General features: G+C 40.7%; 1 protein-coding gene across 1 annotated transcript in view; it reads left to right on the top strand.

The window, feature by feature from the left end:
- The window catches only part of cryba4.S (crystallin beta A4 S homeolog), a gene marked incomplete in the record, with an annotated part of 29,099 nt that extends 13,339 nt beyond the window's left edge, over positions 1–15,760 (top strand). The window contains 7 exon segments of the mRNA NM_001087360.1: positions 2,429–2,444; positions 7,725–7,770; positions 9,338–9,399; positions 10,690–10,808; positions 11,720–11,861; positions 13,475–13,617; positions 15,436–15,760. Coding sequence (NP_001080829.1) covers positions 7,740–7,770; positions 9,338–9,399; positions 10,690–10,808; positions 11,720–11,861; positions 13,475–13,617; positions 15,436–15,583 — 645 coding nt within the window.
- Positions 15,761–26,201: the final 10,441 nt, after the last annotated feature.

The following is a 26,201-nucleotide window of genomic DNA, read 5'->3' on the forward strand; positions in this document are numbered from 1 at the left end:
AAAAGGCTCAACCGGCTCCACATATTTCTGATTTTGTTCTTGGAATAAAAGTGCTGACCCCAGCGGCTGCGCAGTCTGTAGCTCCATGACCTCACTGTGTGCAGAGATTAAGGTGCTAAATAAACTGAGGCCTGTGATTAACTGGGTGCTGATGCTTCACCTGGGTGACACTTGCAGGGACAGTAGCACAACACTATCCTCTCGTTACATCAAATACTCTATGATTCCTACAGATCATCAACTGTTCTATCAATCAATCAGAATCTCAGACTGGACAATACAGTTTCACCCTATATATAAAGGGAAAACTACACCCCCAAATGGAATACAGATTATATCAAATCAAGTGGCATATTAAAGAATCTTACCAAACTGGAATATATATTTAAGTAAATATCCTTTTACATCTCTTGCTTTGAACCACCATTTCGTGATGGTCTGTGTGCTGTCTCAGAGATCACCTGACCAGAAATACTGCAGCTCTAACTGTAACAGGAAGAGATCACCTGACCAGAAATACTGCAGCTCTAACTGTAACAGGAAGAGATCACCTGACCAGAAATACTGCAGCTCTAACTGTAACAGGAAGAGATCACCTGACCAGAAATACTGCAGCTCTAACTGTAACAGGAAGAGATCACCTGACCAGAAATACTGCAGCTCTAACTGTAACAGGAAGAGATCACCTGACCAGAAATACTGCAACTCTAACTGTAACAGGAAGAGATCACCTGACCAGAAATACTGCAGCTCTAACTGTAACAGGAAGAGATCACCTGACCAGAAATACTGGCAGCTCTAACTGTAACAGGAAGAGATCACCTGACCAGAAATACTGCAGCTCTAACTGTAACAGGAAGAGATCATCTGACCAGAAATACTGCAGCTCTAACTGTAACAGGAAGAGATCACCTGACCAGAAATACTGCAGCTCTAACTGTAACAGGAAGAGATCACCTGACCAGAAATACTGCAGCTCTAACTGTAACAGGAAGAGATCACCTGACCAGAAATACTGCAACTCTAACTGTAACAGGAAGAGATCACCTGACCAGAAATACTGCAGCTCTAACTGTAACAGGAAGAGATCACCTGACCAGAAATATTGCAGCTCTAACTGTAACAGGAAGAGATCACCTGACCAGAAATACTGCAGCTCTAACTGTAACAGGAAGAGATCACATGACCAGAAATACTGCAGCTCTAACTGTAACAGGAAGAGATCACATGACCAGAAATACTGCAGCTCTAACTGTAACAGGAAGAGATCACCTGACCAGAAATACTGCAGCTCTAACTGTAACAGGAAGAGATCACCTGACCAGAAATACTGCAGCTCTAACTGTAACAGGAAGAGATCACCTGACCAGAAATACTGCAACTCTAACTGTAACAGGAAGAGATCACCTGACCAGAAATACTGCAGCTCTAACTGTAACAGGAAGAGATCACCTGACCAGAAATATTGCAGCTCTAACTGTAACAGGAAGAGATCATCTGACCAGAAATACTGCAGCTCTAACTGTAACAGGAAGAGATCACATGACCAGAAATACTACAGCTCTAAGTGTAACAGGAAGAGATCATCTGACCAGAAATACTGCAGCTCTAAGTGTAACAGGAAGAGATCACCTGACCAGAAATACTGCAGCTCTAACTGTAGAGATTTGTATTGAATTTTATTTTTGCCTTTACATCCCCTTTACTGTTTCCAACTCCAGCTGCAGGGACAAAGATCATGGAGCCAGATTTAAACAGATAAACTGGGATTCTATTTGGAGGATTATTTTGCTGCAGCCACTGGTTCTGCAGAGTTGGAGAAAGTTTATATTAAACAATACAAAAACTATAAAATCCACATTAGATTACATGACAACACAGGACCCAGTGCAGTCTGTATATTCTGATTATTAATCAGTCTTGCTGTATCGGCTTCTGGCAGATATTAATTGACTTGTGCTGTTTTGATCATTTATGACGATCCCTAAGCAGCCCAGATCACACTGAGCATGTGCACAGTCTTGGTCTTGCAAAGATGTATAACAAAGTTACAATATGGTGACCCCCTGTGGCCAACTTTGAAAGCATAAATCATTTGTTTGATTAGACTAGTGGTGCAGTAAGTTCATGTTTATGTTTAGTATACAAAATACAGCATTTCTAGCCTTATTCTATTTTACACTTTACGTTGACATTATAAATTAAAAATAATCAGACTTTCAACTATACTGTGTGCAGGTAATGTTAACCCTGTTGAACATGCCATTAAAATACAGCCTAATTTAGAAAAATGAACCTAGATACATATATTTATTTTCTGTTGCAAATGTGGGTTATTTGCTGTAGCATGAAGCTTTTTGCTTTCGCTCTAGGTAGTCATCTTGTGGAACTTGGAAGTAAGGCTGGGGGGGCTCCCCCTGCTGTTCATAAGTATGATTGTTTCCCTGCAGAGCAGTTAGGGACCGTCTGACAATTCCTATCCACAGCAGTAAATGAAGGGAGAATTTCACTGCATACAGTCAGGTTTCTTATAAAAACGGTACATATTTTTTAATTAAAGTATATTGGAGATAGATTTCTTTTTCATTAGAGAAAGTAACAATGGGATTTTATTTTTTGCCTTTACATGCCCTTTAAGATAAGCAAAGAAACAAATGTAACTATTTAAGATAAGAACATCTCTTGGCAGAAGTGAGAATAGCAGCTGAAAGGGCAATTTCTGTGTCATTAGCAAAAAAAAAATAAAACATTGCACTAAAACTCCCAGAAATGTGTTCAAACCTGACAAATGTTGTAAAATGAACATGGTAATGAGGGGGTGTGGCCACAAAATGGGAGTTGCCAAAATTGCCACTCTGCGTGCAGCGCAGGTTTTTGTCCCTCTTTTCGTTTTTTTCAAATGTTGGAAGGTGTGGGGACTCCATTGCTGGGCTGGTGGGTTCTAGTGTGACGCCCTAAGTGGGCTCAAAGCGCCCCAAGCCAACACTCATTCACATGAGCATCTGAAGAAAGTACATTTTTATAAAAGTATTATGTAATTACTGTCATCATCGCTCCTCCATTTTCCAGAACCTAAATTGTGACCCAGTTGCATTGTCACAGAATAAAATGTGCTTTTGTAGCAGCTCCAGGTATGTGCAGTTATTCCAGCAGAGATAATGTATTTAAACTCTAGAGAGGTCAAAGGTGCAATGATGGAGCAGCAAATCCCTAGAAAGGGGCTTAAGCACTTTTGTACTGTGCAGATGTCATGGCCTTTCTGTTTACTTTCTACATTGTTTGTTCTGAGCACCTAAAGCACTGACCTCTGATCTGCCACATATTGTCTCCCTAATCTACCCCTTATGTGTCGGGGGCTCTCCCTGCTAAGCCTTTCCTTAAGGTGGCCATAGACGCACAGATAATATCGTACGAAACTAATTTTCGTCCGATATTCATTGTGTGTATGGTCAGTGTCGGACTGGGACACCAGGGGCCCACCCAAAAACCTTAGACCAGGGGCCCACCCAAAAACCTTAGACCAGGGGCCCACCATAAAACCTTAGACCAGGGGGGCCCACTCTCAGTACTAATATTCTTCATCTCCTCAATCAACCTCTATTCTCCTAGTTTCTTTCCTTTACATACTATAATCTATTATTCCATCTATTTAGCCTCTTTGTTCTCATAGAAATAGGGAATGACCATGAAATAGGCCAAAAGTTTCACAGCATGAGGGGCCACTGACACCTTGGCCCACCGGGAGTTTTCCTGGTATCCCGGTGGGCCAGTCCGACACTGTGTATGGTGGAAAAAGAGCGACCGATATCGGCAGAAGACTTGGAAATCGGTCGGCTCGTCGATCGGGCTGGACGGAAAATTTTGATCGGGTGCCTTTGAAGGGACCCAAACATCGCCTATTGTTAAGGAGGCCATAGACGCACAGATAATATTGTACGAAACAAATTTTCGTCCGATATTCGTTGCGTGTATGGTGGAAAAAGAGCCGACCGGCAGAAGACTTGGATATCGGTCAGCTCGTCGATCAGGCTGGAGGGAAAATTTTGATCGGGTGCCTTTGAAGGGACCCAAACATCGGCCATTGTTAGTGCTGAATCATCAGATACAGGTAGAATTCTATTGTTTCTATATGTATATCTGACCATTCAGCTCTACACGTGTGTATTGGAACAAACAATCTTTCTTGGAAAGATCTTTTCCAAGAAAGATCATAATTGTTACGTCTATGGCCACCTGAAGATACAGCTGCTAAATGTCACACATAAGCAAAAGGAACCTCAAGAACTGTCTCCTTAACCCCCATCAACTGTAGGAACAGCTGTGTGGTGTTTATATAAATGGCCTGCAGATGTCACTGTGCACATGAGTTATACTGTGTATACATAGTACTATCAATACTGCTTAAGAGCGATAGAGTTGGAAGTTACTGTTGTGTAATGGCTGTATGAGCCTGCTAATAAAGCTCTGTTATACTCTACTCATCCTCGGCTACCCAAAACATAACAAGCTGCATTTAATATTGGCACAATGTAGAATAAACAAAAGGCCACAAACCAGTTGTGAATCCCATAGTAGAGCCAGGTGATACCTTCATAGGTTTTTCAGTAGATCCTAAATTGTTTTATATTGCCCAACGATCAAAGTTGTAGATATCAGTTTGACGGGGCATTATCGGCAGATAACGGGAGGGGGGAGACCTTTTTACCCATAAAGAGAATCACGTACCAGAGGCCCCCACTTCAGACTAGAGGAAAAGAAGTTTCATTTAAAGGAACAGAGTAGGGGGTTCATCACAGTCAGGACAGTGAGGTTGTGGAATGCACTGCCGGGTGATGTTGTGATGCTGATTCAGTTAATGGCTTTAAGGCTCTGTCCTGGGCCCCTTATTATTCTCCCTCTATACTAATCAACTCGTATGGTTTCCACTACCACCTCTATGCTGACAATACTCAGACCTATCTCTCATCTCCTGATCTCAATCCAAAACTCCTGCCTGTCCTCTATCTCTACTTGAATGTCGCAAAGCTACCTTAAATTAAACCTCTATAAACAGAAATGGTTCTCTTTCTCCCAACTAACACCTCTAACATCCCAGAAGTATCCATCATAGTTAACAATTCCACTATTGTCTCCCCAGGCCTGGTGCCTTGGGGTTATCCTAGATTCTGCCCTGTCATTCACTCCTCATATCCAGTCACTTATTAAATCATGTCACTTCCACCAAAGGAACATTTTCAAAATACGATCATTTATCACCCAAAATGCTGCCAAAATTCTTAACCAATCTCTCGACATATCACATCTAGACTACTGTAACTCTCTTTTAATTGGCCTTCCCCTCCAGAGACTGTCACCTCTCCAGTCCATAATGAACACTGCCCCAAGGCTTATACACCTCAGGAACCGCTCCTCCTCTGTCAATCCCTGCACTGGCTTCTGCTACCTTTCAGAATAAAATTCAAATTAATGACCCTGACAATCAAAGCACTTCATAACTCTGCCCCACCCTACATCTCTGAACTCATCTCTATATACTCATCCAAACGCTTGCTACGCTCCTCTACTGACCTGCTCCTCAACTCTTCTCTCATTACCTCCTCACATGCTCGCATTCAAGACTTTGCATGGGCTGCACCCCTCCTCTGGAACTCTCTCCCACGGTCTGTCCGACTTTCTCCCAACCTTTCTGCTTTCAAAAGCTCTCTTACAACATACTTATTTAGAGAAAACTACCATTGGACCATTTCTTGGACAAGCATAATATCCAAGGCTATTGTGATACTATAACCTACAATTAGTATACATATGGGTAGATATAGTTTATATACAGTATGTGAGTGTATAGTTACGTCTGTATAAGTATGTATATTTGTGTGCATATACTTGAATGACTTTTTAACCCAAATGAACTATGTAACATATGAAAACTGAAATATTAATTTTATTTTTATATGATATTTAAATGAAGGATAATTACAATAAAAAACTAAGAATCAGGGACACTACATTCATTTTTTGAATTTTAACCTTACCTTGGATTGTAAACTCAATCAGTGATTTCATTAGAGCTGTGACGATAAAAGAAATCTGAAAATGTTGCCTGCGTTTTTACCCTTGTTGCCTTCACATTCAGGTTTACTGAGAATATAATTGTTGTTGATGATTATGAGATGGAAAGCTTTAATATATCTATTAACTCTAATTTAGTTCAGACACGTTCAAATAATGCTTTACAGTAATTCATATGAGTTCCCTCTATGGGAACTCAAATGAATCCACTATTTTTGATTCGGCCGAACCCCTGAATCCTTTGCGAAAGATAAGGCCGAATATTGAACTCAACTAGAATTCTAATTTGCATATGTAAATTAGGGATGGGAAGGGGAAAACATTTTTTACTTCCTTGTTTTGTGACAAAAAGTCACACGATTACCCTCCCTGCCCCTAATTAGCATATGCAAATTAGAATTCAGATTCGGTTCAGCTGGGCAGAAGGATTCGGCCGAATCCGAATCCTGCTGAAAAAGTCAGAATCCTGGCCGAAAAAAAAATCATCCATTATTTCCAACAACCTGTTAATTGTTCCCATTTAGATTATAAATGTTTGCAAACAGAGCCCCTCATTTTGTAAATCGTAGCTTTTTTTCTATGTCTCCTGTTTATTATAATATTATTGCATAGTACTTAACTTGCTGCTCCTATATATTCATGCCACTTGTCACTCTGCTCCCCGGTATAAGTGAATACTTTGGGGTCCCTGGTGACTTAATAAATGAGCTTTTTATAGAAGTACCTCTTGTGCCCCCTTAATGCCTACTCTGGGGGTCACTTACTATGCAGCTGTTTCCGCCTTAATGCGAATAGAGCATGTCTTGCTGCCAACTAGGGCAGATTTACGAAAGGGCGAAGTGATTATCGCTGGCAACGATTCGACAGCATTACCGCTTTTAGGCACTTTGCCGATTTACTAACAGGTGCAGGTGTAACTTCGCTAGTGAAAGAGACAGTCGCTAGCGCTCATTCACACTCTATCGCCAGGAGAATCTTCACTCTGGCGAATGGACGTTACTCCGCAAATTCACTAAGATACGGATTTTACTGAACGTTACCTCTTTCGCCAGACTTGCCTTCGCCAGCTCAGACCAGGAGAAGTGCATTGGAGTGTATACTCATTCTTCTGTTACTTACATCATATTTTTTAGAGGAAAAACTTTCTAAGTCCAAAAAACGTTGGCGTCTTTTCCTTATTTCAAAGTGATAGCCTGCAAAAGTTCTTAAATTTTTTTGGGGTAACCTGGTTCCCCCCTACATTTTCTAACATATGGAACATAAACTATACAGTGGACTCATGTGTAGGGCAATATAACAACTCGAATTTTAGCCTGGCGAAGTGCAGCGATGGGTGAATTTTCGCCGCTTAGTAAATTTACCCCATGGGTGCTGTATAAACTCACTAATATAATAATGAAAAGTAATGTTATTTTAAAAAATGTATAACTATAAATAACTGTTAAGCTTTCTGTGCATTTGTCTCCAAGTGAAGTCATAGGCAGCAGGGTTTATTCATGCGGAGAGAAATGTTCATTGTGTTGGGCAGAGAAGCAGACGAGAGGCATGGGATCAGGCACAAACAATAGTACAGACAACGTTGTGCTGACACTGGATGAAATGCTGGAATTAGAGCCTGTTCCTCTCTATAAAAACCCTGACGCTGGGAGAGCTCAGCAGCCGAGCGCCTGATGGAAATTTCCCCAGTACAGACTGAGAGAGGTGAGTGAGCAGCTGCTTGAGAGCCACATACTGGCCAAATATTGGGTAGGAGGGATGGGGATTTGCTCAGGGCTTCTGGCATTACAGAATAACCCATGGTCTGACAATTTCCTAAAACAGATAATATTAGTATTTAACTCATGAAGTTTGTAGTAAATTTTAGAAAGCAGGGCTCTCAGAAACATATTATACATAAAAAATGTACTTTATGTGTTCTAAATATGAACAAAAGTACAAATTAATACCTGGGGGCAGATTTACAAAATTCGAGTGAAGAATTCGAATGTAAAAAACTTCGAATTTCGAAGTATTTTTTGGGTACTTCGACCATCGAATTGGTTAAATTCGTTCGAATTCGAACGATTCGAAGTAAAAATCGTTCGACTATTCGACCATTCGATAATCGAAGTACTGTCTCTTTAAAAAATACTTCGACCACCTACTTCGGTAAATAAAACCTACCGAAGTCAATGTTAGCCTATGGGGAAGGTCCCCATAGGCTTGCCTGTGATTTTTTGTTCGAAGGATTTTCCTTCGATCGTTGGATTCAAATCCTTCGAATCATCGAACGAAAAATCCTTCGATCGATCGATCGCAGGATTTGCGCAAAATCGTTCGACTTCGATATTCGAAGTCGAACGATTTTAGTTCCCAGTCGAATATCGAGGGTTAATTAACCCTCGATATTCGACTATTGATGAATCGGCCCCCTAGTGTTTCAAGTAGAGGTCTGGGCAACAAATAAAAGTTGGGTTTTCTTGTAGAAATGCAACGTCCAGTTACTTAAAGAAGACAGTGGCCATAGCGGGGATCATAGTTCAACAACAGTTACCCTTAATTTGGCTCTCATGTTTTACCCCCCCCAGTATTGCCTCCATCATTGTCCTTATCTATATCAGTGGTGTCCCTAACACTCTCTACATTCCACCAAAAATAGATTTTTCCCCCCTAGATATTCCCCAGTAAGACTAGCAATCCCACCTGGCCCATCCATGGAACCTGATGCCATAGGCCACATTACTAAATAATTAAGCATAGGATTCAGTGGCTCAGGGATGGCTGGGATGCTAAAATGAATTCCAACCAGGGCACGATCTGTATTGAAACTCAACATGGAATCACCGAAATATCTTATTCAGTGGAGAATATGTATTTATTAAAGAGAAAAATAATATATAATGCTGTTTAAAGATAAGTATTGGGTCTGTTCTCATGTATAATTCGTGTATAACAAAATGCAAGTATGTTAATGGTAGTATAGGCTGAATAGAAATTGATAATGTGGAGAAAAAAAAATTAGCAGTTGATAGAGGCTTGGTCTTTATTTAGTTTTGCCTAGTAATGGTAATGAACCCCTTTGGTATTGTAAATAAAAGGACAGAAGCTCTGATGAGAACTGGTATCAAGTTCTCAAGAAACCAAAATATTGCAGTGAATTTAAGGACCTGACTTGGGAAAATTTAAGAAATAACCTCTTGCCAAGTGGATAACAATCTGTCGTTATTTGTAATCACTTGCGTTTTTGGGAATCCTTTGGGATTCATTGGTCCATTTCTTGTTTTAATAGAAAACTTCACAAAGAAAATGGCCGAGACCAACCCACTCTCCATGCGTATGGGATCCTGGAAGGTATGTCTCCTCATCTCAGGTGTCCAACCAGTGGCCTGTAGGAAAGTCAACTGTAGTCTTCCTCAGCCCAGAGTTATCACATGAACTGAACAGATCTATAAACTCACTCTACAAAATTTATTTTTATTCATTTAATATGTATCATACTTATTCACCAGGAACAGCACTTAACACCATGTTATTGGAGATGGGGTCCCCAACTTATTTTTACCAGGGAGCCACATTTATTGTAAAAAGTTGGAGGGCAACAAAAAAAAACTTGAATGTCAGGAAAGCAACTCAAAATTGATCCCTGGAACTCTCCCATTTACTTAAACAGCAATTCGTCAGGTTTTAGGTGGCGATTAGTCGAAATCAAGTTCTTAAAGGGCCAGAGTACGATAAATCTCAAAAATCTATTTTTTTAAAGCTTGAATCCATTTTGAATAACTCCCTAGTCAAATTTGACTCAAAAATTCTGTCCCTTAGTTTTTTGCTTCCAAGGCAGAAATTCAAAAATAAGCACTTGTTTTGAGGCCACTGGGAGCAACATCCAAAGAGTTGTGTGCAACATGTTACTCACGAGCTACTGGTTGGGAATTAGTGATGTGCGTGCTGGCCCGATACCCGGGGGATTCTGGATTCTGGATACCCGGACTGGCAATCTATGGGTTATGGCAGAGGGGCTACTATAAGATGCCATAGACAGTGGCTATTTAGTGGGCTGCTGGAGGCTGTTTGGGCCCCTGTGTACTTGAAATGCCAGGGACTATTTTGAATCCCAGTCCGAACTTGGTTGGCAGGAAATTCTGTACTGGGAAAACTAGTGTTAGCAATGCAGTAATGATGTGAAGGTTGAGTTTTTCTCAACTTGCACTCGACTTCCCCATTCCATTTATAGACCCACGTCGACCTGCACCGCCTATGATGTCACAAAAAGGGTGGGGCAGGCGCGAGTCTATAAAACAGGAAACAGGAAGTGGGAAACCGACAGTCTTAGGTCGTGGAGGGCAGCCAGAAGAGCTCAACCCGAACATGCTCGCGACCCGCAAGAGGAGCAACAAGGTTGGCCCGAACCCACTTGATCCGCAGGTTTTGGGCCGGCCCCCACATCACTACAATGCAGTGCTTGCGTTACAGAATGATAGATTGTGAACAGTGTTGATGTTAGAAGGAGGCTTTTCATGAATCAGCAAGAGGGCAACATAATACTATGTAGTATGGAGTTTAAAGGTTTAAAACAAGAAAGTTCAACGTGACCCCCTGTGAAAGTATACCATGTGAATAAGGTGTTAACATCTTTTGGTTCAGATCACAGTCTATGACCAGGAGAACTTCCAAGGGAAAAGGATGGAATTCTCTTCCTCCTGCCAAAACATCATGGAATGTGGCTTTGACAACATCAGATCTCTAAAGGTGGAGTGTGGAGCGTAAGTATTGCTGCATATTTGCACTGTATGTGCCATCTTACCTGCCTTATAATATACAGTATATACATTTTGTACACTTTTTGAAGGTACCCTAATACATCTGCTCTCTTCCACCCATCCTAACTACAACTGCTGATCTACAGGGTCAAACAGCATGTAAGCATATTAGGGATGCACCGAATCCACTATTTGGGATTCGGCCGAATCCTTGGTGAAAGATTCGGCTAAATACCGAACCAAATTTTAATTTGCATATGCAAATTAGGGGCAGAAGAGGAAAAAGATTCTTCTTTTGTGACGAAAAGTCACATGTTTTCCCTACCCGCCCCTCATTTACATATGCAAATTAGGGTTCAGATTCAGTTCGGCTAGGCACAAGGATCTTGCCGAATCCGAATCCTGCTGAAAAAAAGCAGAATCCTGGCTGAATCCCAAACCGAATCCGGAATTCGCTGCATCCCTAAAGCCTATGGTAGTCACCCATATTGCATTGCCTTATAGTCAGCTCTACTTCCCTGTAAAAAGCCCCAATGGGATAATTGTGAATAGTTTGGATATGAACATTTTCTGCTAAAATAATTTATAAAAATGACAGATATATCTGAGGCACTGCTGAGGGCAGTTACCATAGACAAGCAATAAGAGCGTTTGGCAGAGTAAAGGCTACTGCTTAGCTACCATATGTTTCAGCAGAGAAAACAGAACAATATCGCAGGAATCCTACTTTTTTGGCAGAGCTCCACAGCCATGAGGAAATCCAGATAGCAGCTAGTGAGCATTATTGTTTCTTTGAGTCCCATTATGGAAAGACCCATAGAAAGTAAATCATTACCTTACATGGGAAGAGTCTTGTTTTCTGATAAAGGATGACACTTTACTCAACTTACAAATACCTTTTGTTTTGTTTGCAGATGGATAGGCTATGAGCACACAAGCTTCTGTGGGCAGCAGTTTGTCCTGGAAAAAGGAGAATACCCAAGGTGGGAGGCCTGGAGTGGAAGCAACGCTTATCATGTGGAACGCATGATGTCCTTCCGCCCAATCTGTGGTGCTGTAAGTGTCCAGAGGGATATCAGTGTGTTTTAAGAAACATATGATAGTGTGGTTTGTGCCAATGCCAAAAAATATATATATATATGTATATAAATAGGTACTACTCCACAATAATTGATAATTCAAAAACAAGTATTGAAGTTAATCATGGAGGATACACTCATAATTCACCCCAGTCCTAGGGTGTAAGTCCAAGACAACATTTCAAGAGAAAGATGTGAGTACCTCCAACCATTATGAATCAATCAGTTAAAAAATAGAAAAATTTATTAGGACATAAGAGCAAGACCTAACGCTTTTCGTGCCTGCTGGGGCACTTACTCATAGGTTGAATGGCACATCTCTGTACACAGGTTATAAAGGGGCTGTGGCCAATCACAAAACAACACGTTAACACTTTATACAATTAGTAAAAGTCCACCTAGTGGTTAAAGTGTTAAATTGTTACAAACATATCTGTGCAACTCAATGTGCCAAAAACAAGAGAAAAACAACGCAATAAATACTAAGTGTGGTTATATACAAAAATAATAATAATTTATAATGGATGAAAAAGAAAAAGGAATGGAATCTTTTTTGTGCAATTGGAATTTTTATTTCTTAATGATTTATTTCTTAATGATTTATTGATACAGGTATGGGATCCGTTATCCAGAAACCCGTTGTCCAGAAAGTTCCGAATTACGGAAAGGTTATCTCCCATAGACTCCATTATAATCAAATAATCCAAATTTTTAAAAATGATTTCCTTTTTCTGTGTAATAATAAAACAGTCGCTTGTACTTGATCCCAACTAAGATATAATTAATCCTTATTGGAAGCAAAACCAGCCTATTGGGTTTATTTAATGTTTACATGATTTTCTAGTAGTCTTAAGGTGTGAAGATCCAAATTATGGAAAGACCCGTTATCCGGAAAGCCCGAGGTCCCGAGCATTCTGGATAATAGGTCCCATACCTGTAGTTATTTTTCATATTGTCCATTCCTCTTTCTTTTTCATACATTATTAATTATTATTATTTTTGTATATAACCATGGTTTGTTTTTTTGAGGTGTAATTTACACTTAGTATTTGTTGTGTAGTTTTTCTCTTGTTTTTGCCTTTTTTTGGCACATTGAGTTGCACAGATATGTTTGTAACAATTAGCACTTTAACCACTAGGTGGACTTTTACTAATTGTATAAAGTGTTAACGTGTTGTTTTGTGATTGGCCACAGCCCCTTTATAACCTGTGTACAGAGATGTGCCATTCAACCTATGAGTAAGTGCCCCAGCAGGCACGAAACGCATTAGGTCTTGCTCTTATGTCCGAATAAAATTTTCAATTTTTTAACTGATTGATTCATTATTGTTGGAGGTACTCACATCTTTCTCTTGAACTGTTTTAAGAAACAGCCTAGTTGATACTCATTTTTACATCATTTAACATCGCATTGGCAGAAATTATTTGGAAAGTCATTTGTTTTGCTTATACAAGGACCAATGAGCTTCTGACTTGGCCAAGCGAGCAACCAATATCTGCCAGAGAATGGGCACCTAAAATTAGAGCTATTGCAAATGTATTTCATAGAATTAATGCTGCAAAACAAGTCATTATGTATTGTCCCAACAGAACCACAAGGAATCCAAACTGATGGTCTTTGAGAAAGAGAATTTCATTGGACGCAAGTGGGACATGTGTGATGACTATCCCTCTCTGCAAGCTATGGGATGGTTCAACAATGAGGTTGGATCCATGAAAGTAACGAGTGGAGCGTAAGTGACTCTCTATTATGTGGTATAGAGGGCAGCGAAGGCCGTCATTATGTCACATTTAGATTGCTATGAATGCGTTTTGTACATTAAAGGCCATAACTTGAGAATTCCTACTGTGATTAACCACACTGCGTTCTGCTGCTTGGGCTTTCATCCATGCAACAATATGAACAACAGTTCTGGGAGGCTTAGCATTTTAATAACTGTGATATTATGAAAACAAATTACTTTTGGCAAGGATTCAATGACTCGCTATAGGGAGAGTGGAGATTTCCATAAAAGACACATATTCTCATCATCTTTCCACCAAACCTGAACGGGCCGGGAAGGAATTCAGTATTCGTTGTGAATACTGAATTCCTTCCCGCCCCTTTTTTTTTTAAAAAAGTGACCTGGCCCCTTTAAGAGTTTATGCTCTGCTGTTGTAGCAGAGCATAAACTCTTAAAGGGGCCAGGTCACTTTTTTAAAAAAGTTTCTTAAAGGAGAAGGAAAGTCTTCGTGGACTTGGGGTGCTAAATGTTAGGCACCCCCAAGTGATTGTGTTGACTTACCTGAAACCCCGGGCTGGTGCTCCTATCAGCAGAAAACTGCACCGGTTATACCAGTGAGCACCACGGACTGATCCTCTTCCTGTTTCCTCTTTCTTTAAATTTCCCGGGGCAGACGCATGCGCAGTTGATCGAAATAGCCGACATTTTATTTAAAGTTCAGCTTTTCACTGTACTACGCATGCGCAGCTGCGAGAAGTTCGCTCCGTGGTGCTCGATGGAAAAACCCCGAGCTGGTGCCGTTTTCAGCTGATAGGAGCACCAGCCTGGGGTTTCAGTTTAGTAATAATCACTTGGAGGTTCCTAACATTTAGCACCCCCAAGTGCAAGATGACTTTCCATCTCCTTTAAGAAACTTTTTTAAAATAAGTGACCTGGCCTCTTTAAGGGGCAAATTCACTAAAGTGCGAAGCGCCTAACGCTAGTGCAAATTCGCCAGCGTGACGTCATTTCGTTACTTCGCCGATTTACTAACGGGTGCTGACGTAAATTCGCTAGCGAAGTGGACCTACTCTAGCGCTACATTGCACCCTTACGCCAGGCGAAGTTGCACTATGACGAAGGGACGTAACTACGCTAATTCGCTAACTTGCGTATTTTACTGAACGTTACCGATTGCGCCAGACTTGCCTTCGCCACCTCAGACCAGGCGAAGTGCAATAGAGTAGATAAGGATTGCTTCAAAAAAGTTGAAAAAAAAAACCGCTGGCGTCTTTTCCTTTTTTAAGGGTGATAGGCTGAAAAAGATTGTACATTTTTTTGGGGTACCCTCCTTCCCCCCTACATTTCCTAACATATGGCACCTAAACTATACAGTGGGCACATGTATAGGGCAAAATAACAACTTTATTTTATTTTATGAAGCTTTCGCAGGCTTGTGTAGTGTAATGTATTTTCTGCTACATATACGCCCATTGTACTTTAATTTGGCACCGTATGCAAATTAGGCATCACTAGCGTAACTGCGCTTTCCTTGAATTAACGCCAGCGAAACTTCGCTATCTTTCGCCTCCCTGAGCGCAACTTCGTATTTTAGTGAATTAGCGGCGCCCTGGCGGTGTGGCGAAGCCTGCGCTAGCGCAACTCCTCAGGTTAGTGAATTTGCCCATAAGAGTTTTTGCTCTGCTGTTCTGAACAGTGAATTCGTTCCCGGCCCATGTATATATACAGCAAAGTGAAACTATACATGTAAAACAATGAAAACACAACAGATGTGGGCTATGGCTTATGTTTCCTTGAAAAAAATAATGCTCTTTCAATCTGTTGCAGCTGGGTGTGCTACCAGTATCCTGGTTATCGTGGTTACCAGTACATTTTGGAGTGTGACCACCATGGAGGTGAATACAAGCACTGGAGAGAGTGGGGATCCCATGCCCAGACCTTCCAGGTCCAGTCTATCCGACGCATTCAGCAGTAAAGCAGCTCCCGTCACCTCCACTGACGCGTCAACAAGGGGTCTCCACCCAAAGGCTCCCATGGTGCTACCAATTGCTTTTAATGCAAACTGTAGAAACAACAATCTTGTACTGTAAATTCATGTTGGGAAGATGATTTATTAATCGTACCAGCAGCTCCAATGAAAAATAAATGTCATTCAAATATGAAACAATGGCACATTTACTTCTCCGGTGTTTCTACTGTCTGTTCTGTAGCAAATTGAAAATAGTTATGACCTTGATTTAGCAGCTTCAGGTACACACAGTGCCTTGCTAAATCATCCGTTCTCTCCTTCTGCTGAATAGCAAGTCCTACATTCTGACATTTTTCTCTTGGATATTTTTATTTCAGAACACTGAGACTCCCCACACTGTACGGCAAAACAAGTTGCTCTTTAGCCATAGGGGCAGCCATTCAAAGGAGAAAAGACTCAGGTTACACAGCAGATAAGCTCTGTAGAACATAATGGTGTTATCTGTTATCCACGATTTATCCTTTGCCATATAGACTTTTTTCAGTTTCCGTCATTGCTACACAGCAGCTTATTTATATAAACTATAGTAGTACTTATCTGTTATCTACTGTGTATCCTGTGCTTGAATGGCTGCCCCCATGGCTACACAGCAGCTTATTTATATAAACTATAGTAGTACTTATCTGTTATCTACTGTGTATCCTGTGCTTGAATGGCTGCCCCCATGGCTACACAGCAGCTTGTTTATATAAACTATAGTAGTACTTATGTTATCTACTGTGTATCCTGTGCTTGAATGGCTGCCCCATGGCTACACAGCAGCTTGTTTATATAAACTATAGTAGTACTTATCTGTTATCTACTGTGTATCCTGTGCTTGAATGGCTGCCCCCATGGCTACACAGCAGCTTGTTTATATAAACTATAGTAGTACTTATCTGTTATCTACTGTGTATCCTGTGCTTGAATGGCTGCCCCCATGGCTACACAGCAGCTTGTTTATATAAACTATAGTAGTACTTATCTGTTATCTACTGTGTATCCTGTGCTTGAATGGCTGCCCCCATGGCTACACAGCAGCTTGTTTATATAAACTATAGTAGTACTTATCTGTTATCTACTGTGTATCCCGTGCTTGAATGGCTGCCCCCATGGCTACACAGCAGCTTGTTTATATAAACTATAGTAGTACTTATCTGTTATCTACTGTGTATCCTGTGCTTGAATGGCTGCCCCCATGGCTACACAGCAGCTTGTTTATATAAACTATAGTAGTACTTATCTGTTATCTACTGTGTATCCTGTGCTTGAATGGCCGTCCCCATGGCTACACAGCAGCTTGTTTATATAAACTATAGTAGTACTTATCTGTTATCTCCTGTGTATCCTGTGCTTGAATGGCTACCCCCATGGCTACACAGCAGCTTGTTTATATAAACTATAGTAGTACTTATCTGTTATCTACTGTGTATCCTGTGCTTGAATGGCTGCCCCCATGGCTACACAGCAGCTTGTTTGTATAAACTATAGTAGTACTTATCTGTTATCTACTGTGTATCCTGTGCTTGAATGGCTGCCCCCATGGCTACACAGCAGCTTGTTTGTATAATCTATAGTAGTCTACCTTAAGCAAACACACTAGTTTTACCAGTGCAGACTACACAACACTATTTTCCCATTACTTTGAACCACTTTCATTTTTTGATGTTACTGTTCCTTTAAGGAGAAACTAGGACCATTACACAAAGTGCGGAATAAGTAGTAAATAATTAGAGACGTGACGATGGCAGCATATTAATGTCGTTACAGAGGGAGTTTTGTGTATTAGCTTTCATTGAAATCAGGTCTTCCTTTGATTTCCCTTCCAGTTCAGCTCCAGTAAATCTCCACAGACACTTCCTTGTGGCATTTGGTTTGGGAGCTCGGCCAATGAGCTTGCTCTTTATGTACTAGAAAGTAAATGGTGCGAGGCTGGCCGCAATTAGTATGCACCAAGGCTTCCAGCATGTAACACTTGGACACCTGAGGCCAGGAATATTGTACGAGAAGCAATAACTTCATCTGGGACGTAGGAAATGCATGAATGTTATTTAAAGGGACATTACATCATACAGTTATGGATAAAGGGAAACTACAGTCTCTTTCTGATTTTTTATGTTTAGTACAAAACAGTGTCTTAAAAGGGAAACCAAGTCACCATTCTACCAGTACTTTTACTTTTGGCTGAATTTTCCTCATCAGAGTAAAGTTGACTGCTCCACTCATTTGTAAAGAAAACAAAGTCAAGTAAGACTCTCCATGTACAATCGGAGAAGGTATTTGCCTTATTGGGCACATGACTTGGGGCAGCTGGGAAATTGACAATATGTCTAGCCCCATGTCAGATTTTAAAATTGAATATAAAAAAAATCTGTTTGCTCTTTTGAGAAATGGATTTCAGTGCAGAATTCTGATGGAGCAGCACTATTAACGGATTCATTTTGAAAAAATGTTTTTTTTCCATGACAGTATCCCTTTAAGCTGATTTGGAAAAATGCTAATAACTGATTGGTGGCTATTTAGATGCAAACGTGTCCAGTGTTGGTAAGTGAACAATAAGGAGTGATACAACAATCTTTTTATGAGCCAAGGATGGCCCTAAAGTGACTTCAAAGGCTCAGCCATTTAAAATTGATTTGATTCCGTCAACATTTCCATGGAATGGCCCCTCCACTTTCTCAGTCGTTGTTTGTATAAATGTCTCTATGCATTCTAATTGCACAACGCTGCAGAGCTTTATAAATATTTCATACTAACCATTTCAGAGCTGAGCAATTGCACAGGGAATTCCAGCAGGAAGCCCATGAGTACACAATAGAAGGAAAGAAATGTGCTGTTTCTTTTGACAGAGGACTCAGAGCAGCATTACTTTGAGGGTTTACTGGTGTATTTACATAGACCTTTCTGATAAAGCTTACTTAGTTTTATCCTTTCCTTCTCCTTTAAAACACAAGGCAGAATGACAAATTCTATTGACCGAACTTCTTGAATCAATGCTGTTGTTGAACAAGGGGTTACATATCCTACCCAATGAACGAGGCAGTTGTTCTGGAGTAGAAAATGAAGTTAAAGGGGAACTCCACAAAAACATAACATAAGCTTGTTGAAAAGTAAACATAATTTCAAGCAACTTTGCAATATACATCAATTAAAAAATATGCAGACTTTTCACAATTTTAATGGTTTCTGACAGTTCCCTAAGCCCAGCCCCCTGCTCTCCTGCTGATCTGTCTGTCTGACTACTTTGCTGAGCTGTCTGACTACTGTTACTTTGTATCAACAGCCATCTGTCCTCAGCCTGTATCCTCCAAACCCCACAATTCCCTGCACACGTGATTTCTATAAGGAACAGAACATCAGAGTGCAATGCATTTTGGGTTATGAAGTTCCTGCATGCTGTCTGTAAGCTGTGGAGAAGTTGTTACAATTTGTAGCATCAGGGTTTAGTCCCTCCTTCCCTGCCAGGATTTCAAATGATGCAGAAAGAGAAGAACTGTTACACAGCTGGATTTCAGCATAGAAAATGCCATTTATTCATACTTTTTGCAGACACCGATAATGGTGATGGGTATATTAGGGCTTTATGTGGGGCTCTTTATCAAATTTTGGTTTGGTAGCCGTAGTTCCCCTTTAATGGATGTACATAACAAGCAGTCAAGGCCTGACTGAGGAACGCTCCCATAGGAGGAAGTCCCACTCTGCAGAACAGAAAGCATAATCTGCATGTAGAAGAGCCTCTCAATGTAAACTGTTTTTCGAGCATCAGGGGAAATCAAAGATGCATTTTGTTATAACCATGTTTTTGTCCTTTTGACAGTTTCCTGCTATTCAAGTATTTCCAGTTTTAAAAAACACCAGTCACAAAACCTATATTATTTGGAAATAATTACAAATTAGTCAAACAAGACAAAGTTAGCTCTCAAGACCTGGTATTTAATAAGTGCTCAGTAATGAATTGTGTAAGGACGAGGGAGCGGAAGAAGGTGCAGAGAGAAGCAAGAAGTCATGGATGACAAAAACAGCAAAGAAGGAAAACGCATGGTTAAGTCAGACAGAAAAATACAACAGCTCCAGTTCTGTTCATGGAGTAAATGACAAAAAAAACACATCAGTTTTATCTTTTGACCATTTTGTTTCCTTTAAAAGCAGCATTTTGTTTGCACAATAACATGTGACATTAAATAAAGCCCTTGATTAAATGAGAATAAGTTTGGTTGCTAAATGGAGAGGTGGAGCGAGGGGCTGCTGCTTTCAGTATCCAGATGTGGAACAGTTAGTTAGTAGGGATCCATCGAATCCACTATTTTGCATTCGGCCTAAACCTTTGTGAAAGATTCGGCCGAATACCGAACTGAATCCTAATTTGCATATGCAAATTAGTCGTGGGAAAGGGAAAACATGTTTACTTCCTTGTTTTGTGACAAAAAAGTCGCACGATTTCCCTCCCCGCTCTTAGTTAGCATATGCAATTTAGGATTCGGCCAAATCCTGCTGAAAAAGGCTGAATCCTGGTTGCAGTGCATCCCTAATAGTTAGTAGTGAGGATATCAATCATTTTAGTACAGATCAGTTGGGGCTGTCTAGGTTACAATCATACACCTTATATCTGCATCAATAACCAAAGAACCCCTGCTCCACACTGAACACTTGCTTCTGGGGTTGTCCACGCACAGGATTCGTTATCCAGAAAGTTTCCAATTATGCGAGTAGACTCCATTTTAAACAACTAATTCTAATTATGAGACATTACTGGCTTTCTCTGTGTAATAATAAAACTGTACCTTGTACTGGATGCTAACTAAGATATAATTAAGGTTTACGCAAGGTAAAATAATCCTATTGGGTTTATAGAATGCTTCAATTATGTTCTAGGAGTATGGAGATCCAAATTACAGAAAGATTACTTATCTAGAAGGCCTGCTCCTGAGCATTCTGTATAACAGGTCCCATTCCTGTATAGGAATTTTAAAACAAAGTCAGGACAACTAATAACAAGGGGCACTGTAGGACTCCGCACCCAGAAAGGCCTCATTTAATAACACTAGGAAAAATTGTCCTTAACCAATCAGAAATTTGGTTCCATTATGCTGCAATCTAACTGCTAATTGGTTGATATGGGTTACTGCTTTGGGGCAAATGTTCCCTATGTTTTTAAATGCACAGCTGATATAGAGGAGGCAGCCATATTGGACATCCTTCAAATATCTGGATTCTACATTCCTTAAAACTTATCACAGTAGGGAACGGCTTGTGTATGAAAACTAGGGATGCACCGAATCCAGGATTCAGTTCGGGATTCGGCCATTTTTAAGCAGGATTCGGATTCAGCTGAATCAAATCCAAATGTGCATATGCAAATTAAGGGTGGGGAGGGAAATTACATGACTTTTTGTCACAAAACTAGGAAGTAAAAAATGTTTTCCCCTTCCCACTCCTAATTAGCATATGCAAATTTGGATTCAGTCTAATCTTTCTGGGGTTCGGCCGAATCCAAAATAATGGATTTGTTGCATCCCTAATGAAAACGACCCTCCTTCTCTGCGTATGTGCAAGGTAGAACCGCAATACCAGAGTAGGAATGTTCTGTGAACACACAATAAGTTACACCCCCATGTCGTACTGCCAAGATATGGAAAAATAGACCATGTAGAAACAGATAATCTTTCTATGGGCACTGGTGTTGCACAGAGCCAGAAATATATTTTATTAAAAAAAACAGACAGATACAGTTGATTTAAATGGCAGTTCAGTCTGCGCAGTAGGGGAAACATTTCCCAACATCTGCCTCTCCTGTTTTTGGACACTGTTATTAAGACAAGTCTTGTATCATCTCAGAATCTTGTTTGTGCACCAGAATGGGGGACCTGATGTCCATCCCCATGTCCTGGTTACACAATTAAATGGTGAAGAGAATGGGGGACCTGATGTCCATCCCCATGTCCTGGTTACACAATTAAATGGTGAAGAGAATGGGGGACCTGATGTCCATCCCCATGTCCTGGTTACACAATTAAATGGTGAAGAGAATGGGGGACCTGATGTCCATCCCCATGTCCTGGTTACACAATTAAATGGTGAAGAGAATGGGGGACCTGATGTCCATCCCCATGTCCTGGTTACACAATTAAATGGTGAAGAGAATGGGGGACCTGATTTCCATCCCCATGTCCTGGTTACACAATTAAATGGTGAAGAGAATGGGGGACCTGATGTCCATCCCCATGACCTGGTTACACAATTAAATGGTGAAGAGAACAGGGGAATGTGGGGAGAGCAGTGACATGTAGGAAGTGCTGAATGGAAAGTGAAAGTAATTGCCCAAGGCATAGAGGAGGGGCAGACAATATTTGATTGACAGCGGAGATGTTAAAATGAGGTTACAACAGCTATAAATGCTTTAATAAAAAATAGAAACTGGATTTCATGTTTAATTTGAAAAGGGCTATTATACAGCTTTTTGTGTCAGGGTGGCAGGTCCACTTTAATACAATTCGATTGGTCGAATTTCAAATTTATGGGAGTTTAATGGAGTTTTAAAAAAAACTCACATGAATTCGAAATTCGACCCTTGATAAATGTGCCTCTTAAAGGAGAAGGAAAGCTGCGGAGGCATTTTATTGCCAATAGATTAGGTGCAATAGTGCAAGCTAGAATGGTATATTTATTCTGTAGAATGTTTTACCATACCTGAGTAAAAAGCTCTAGAAACTCTCTGTTTGTTTAGAATAGGAGCTGCAGTATTAATGTGGTGTGACATCACTTCCTGCCTGAGTCTCTCCCTGCTCTGGGCTCAGATTACAGCAGAGAAGGGAGGGGGGGGGGAGAGGAGCAAACTGAGCATGCTCTTGCCCAGGGCAAGGAGGTTTAAGCAGAAAACAGGAAGTCTGATACAGAAGCCCATGAGTACACAATAGAAGGAAAGAAATGTGCTGTTTCTTTTGACAGGGGACTCAGAGCAGCATTACTTTGGGGGTTTACTGGTGTATTTAGATGGACCTTTCTGATAAGGCTTACTTAGTTTTAACCTTTCCTTCTCCTTTAAGACACCACATAAGGCAAGCACTCGTTTGGTTACCATTTTCTCCTCCTTTAAGTGCCGTCTGCATAAATACTACATGGGGCCACAACATGGGGCCTTGGGTAGTAATCGCAATACAAAATTGTGCGACATATCATGAAGATGCCTGGTTTAAGTCTACGGTTTAATAAACTGTGCAAATTAAATAAACGATAAGCAAATTACATTTGTGTTAAAGCAATACAATCACATGCTAACACTCCAAAGAGGGGTAGAGTCCGCAACCCGATCCACAACCCGCTGACCATCAAGAAACAAGAAGTGCTGTCATTGTAAACCGGAAGTGACATCATTAGAAGTAGGCGTGATCAGAAAAAGAGGAGTAAAACTCGCTATTGAGAAGACCCGCAAACCCTGGAGAACCGCGACCCACGTCTATACACGCTCCCGAAACTTCTATCTGCAACCCACAAGGCACCTCAGGTTTTTGCAGGTAACCCGCGCGTACCCGACCCTCTGCAGGACTCTAGTATGGGGTTCATTCCCCATGTCTCCTGCACAACAGTGATACTGTTCTGAAAAAACCCACCCAACACAACAACATGACTTCCAAGACCATATAACACAACTCAATTTGAAGCACTTTAAGGTGCACAATATTTAAGTGAGGTAGAATTGACCGGCCCCTAGAAAATCTCTCCATGACATTTGTGGCAACATGGGTCTGTTGTGTGTGTATAGAGGTCACACAGTGCAAGGACAAAACGGACAGTGCACAGATGCAGGGAAGGAAACTCTCCTGTGCTGTCTTGCATGTAAAGCTGGCCATACAAAGTTGCCATAATGAGTATATCACAGGCCACTTACAGGTAGAGGCAAATTTAGATTCAGTTGTAGGCTGGGACCAAAGATTAGAGGCAGGGGCTAATGCAGAGCTTGCCAGAATGGCTTTGCAAACCTGTCCAACTGATACAACCTGGGTGCCATACATGGGCCAATAAACCACCAACTTATTCTAAGTCTGCAGCTTTAAGGCCATCATCATTATTTTTAAACATAGGGACACTCATTTTGAATAACGATGCAGCAGCACAACAGATAACATGATAACGTTGGGTCACCTTTAAAGGAAAACTATACCCCCCAAACAATGTAGGTCTCTATTAAAAGATACTGAGTAAAACAGCTCATGTGTAAAACCCTGCTTCATGTAAATGAACCATTATCATAATAATATACTTTTTTAGTAGTATGTGCCATTGGGTAATCATAAATAGAAAATTGCCATTTTAAAAAATAAGGGCCGCCCCCTGAGATCGTAAGATTCACTGTGCACACATACAAACCACATGTAAAGTCACATGAGCCAATTAACAGACAGAGTTGTGTCTTTTGCTTCCTCACTTCTTCCTGTTACAGTTAGAGCTGCAGTATTTCTGGTCAGGTGATCTCTTCCTGTTACAGTTAGAGCTGCAGTATTTCTGGTCAGGTGATCTCTTCCTGTTACAGTTAGAGCTGCAGTATTTCTGGTCAGGTGATCTCTTCCTGTTACAGTTAGAGCTGCAGTATTTCTGGTCAGGTGATCTCTTCCTGTTACAGTTAGTGTTGTAGTATTTCTGGTCAGGTGATCTCTTCCTGTTACAGTTAGTGTTGTAGTATTTCTGGTCAGGTGATCTCTGAGGCAGCACAGATAGAGTCACGAAATGGTGGTTCAAGGCAAGAGATGTAAAAGGGTAATATTTATGTAAATATATATTCCAGTTTGGTAAGATTCTTTAATATGTCATTCAATTTGATATAAACTATCTGTTGCTCAAGTATTCATTTTGGGGGTATAGTTTTCATTTAAAGGAGAACAAAATCCCCTGCGATGTTAAGTCCCCACTGGGCGCCCTCCGTTGGTCCCCCTCTGCACAGTCTTACCCAAGAATTCTGTCCCCTCTTGAAATAGTGACCACTCATGCAGAGTCAGCACAGCGGAGCTCACGGACGCCATCTTCTTTTCTTCGGTAATCTTCGTGAATTGAGCGATGTAATGGTGCATGCGCAGTTGGAGCGATCTTCTGGTTCACGACAACTGCGTATGCGCCGAAAGAGGTAAATTGCCAAAGGGGAGGAAGAAGACACGTAGATTACTGAAGAGAAGAAGATGGCGCCCGTGAGCTCCGCTGTGCTGACTCTGCATGTGTGGTCACTATTTCAAGACAGTATTCTGGGGTAAGACTATGCAGGGGGGAGGCTACGGAGGGGGGGTTTCGTTGTCATTAAGTTAAAGGGGACCTGTTACCCCAAGAAATAATTCCAAATCCTACTTTATGATGTTAGTCAAGCAAAATAAACTTCAGTTACCCTATATAAATGATTGAAATCTTGTTTCTTTTAGTTTTGGACTTCACAATCAAATCAAGCAGGCAGGCGCCATTTTGTGGACACTGTTATTAAAGCAAGCTTTGCATCATACCAAAATCTTGTTTATGCACCAGAATGATGCCCAGCCCAAGCACCGGCTACATAAATAGATGCCGAGAAGGGAGGGGAAACATGAGGAGAGCAGTGACATCTAGGAAGTACAGAATGGAAAGTGAAAATATTTGCCTGCCCCGCCTCTACGCCTAAGGCATAGAAGATTGGCAATCAATAGATGATCGACAGCCGTGACTTTTAAACAAGTTTATAACAGCTAATTTGGGTTTTATATTTAATTTGAAAGGGACTTTTGTTATACAGATTTTTTTGTCTGGGTGACAGGTCCACTTTAATTACCAATATGTTCTAGAATGGCTAATTCTAAGCAAAGAATTGTCTTTCATTTTTTTTTTTTTTTTTTATAGTTTTGGAATTATTTGCCGGAACTCTTTCCAGCTTTCAAATGGGGGTCACTGACCCAATCTAAAAAACAAAAAAATGCTCTGTAAGGCTACAAATGTATTGTTATTGCTACTTTTTATTCCTCATCTTTCTATTCAGGCCTCTCCTATTCATATTCCAGTCTCTCAATCAAATAACTGCATTATTGCTAGGAAAATTTGGATCCTAGCCACCAGATTACTGAAAATGCAGCTTGGAGAGCGGCTGAATACAATGCTAAATAATTAAACCACAAATAATAAGAAATGAAAACCAATAGAAATGAATACCACTCTCTGCATCATACTAAAAGTTGAACAACTCCTTGCAGACAAGAAGAGCTGCTGCACAAATGGGCCCCAACAGTAGTAATAACCCAGGCAATCTGCCCATGATAGAAGACAAATTCCCAGTACAATTTCTTGAGGCAGAACTCTTATATGGAAAAAATACTGCTTTTTGCTTCTAAATAAGAAATGTTACAATGTGACCATCACACGGCACAGCCTAAATGAAGGGTAAATTGCATGGCATGGTGTCCAACAACAGCATTATCAAGACTTAAAGGTGGCCATAGATTTAGAGATCCGCTTGTTTGGCGATGTCGCCAAATGAGCAGATCTCTGCCCAATATGCCCACTAACGGCAGGGCTATGTCGGGGTAATCCGAACATTCGGCCCTAGGGCCAAATGATCGGATTACAAAGAGGAGCAATGGGA

This window comes from Xenopus laevis, chromosome 2S, assembly GCF_017654675.1.
Source record: "Xenopus laevis strain J_2021 chromosome 2S, Xenopus_laevis_v10.1, whole genome shotgun sequence".
NCBI lineage: Eukaryota > Metazoa > Chordata > Amphibia > Anura > Pipidae > Xenopus > Xenopus laevis.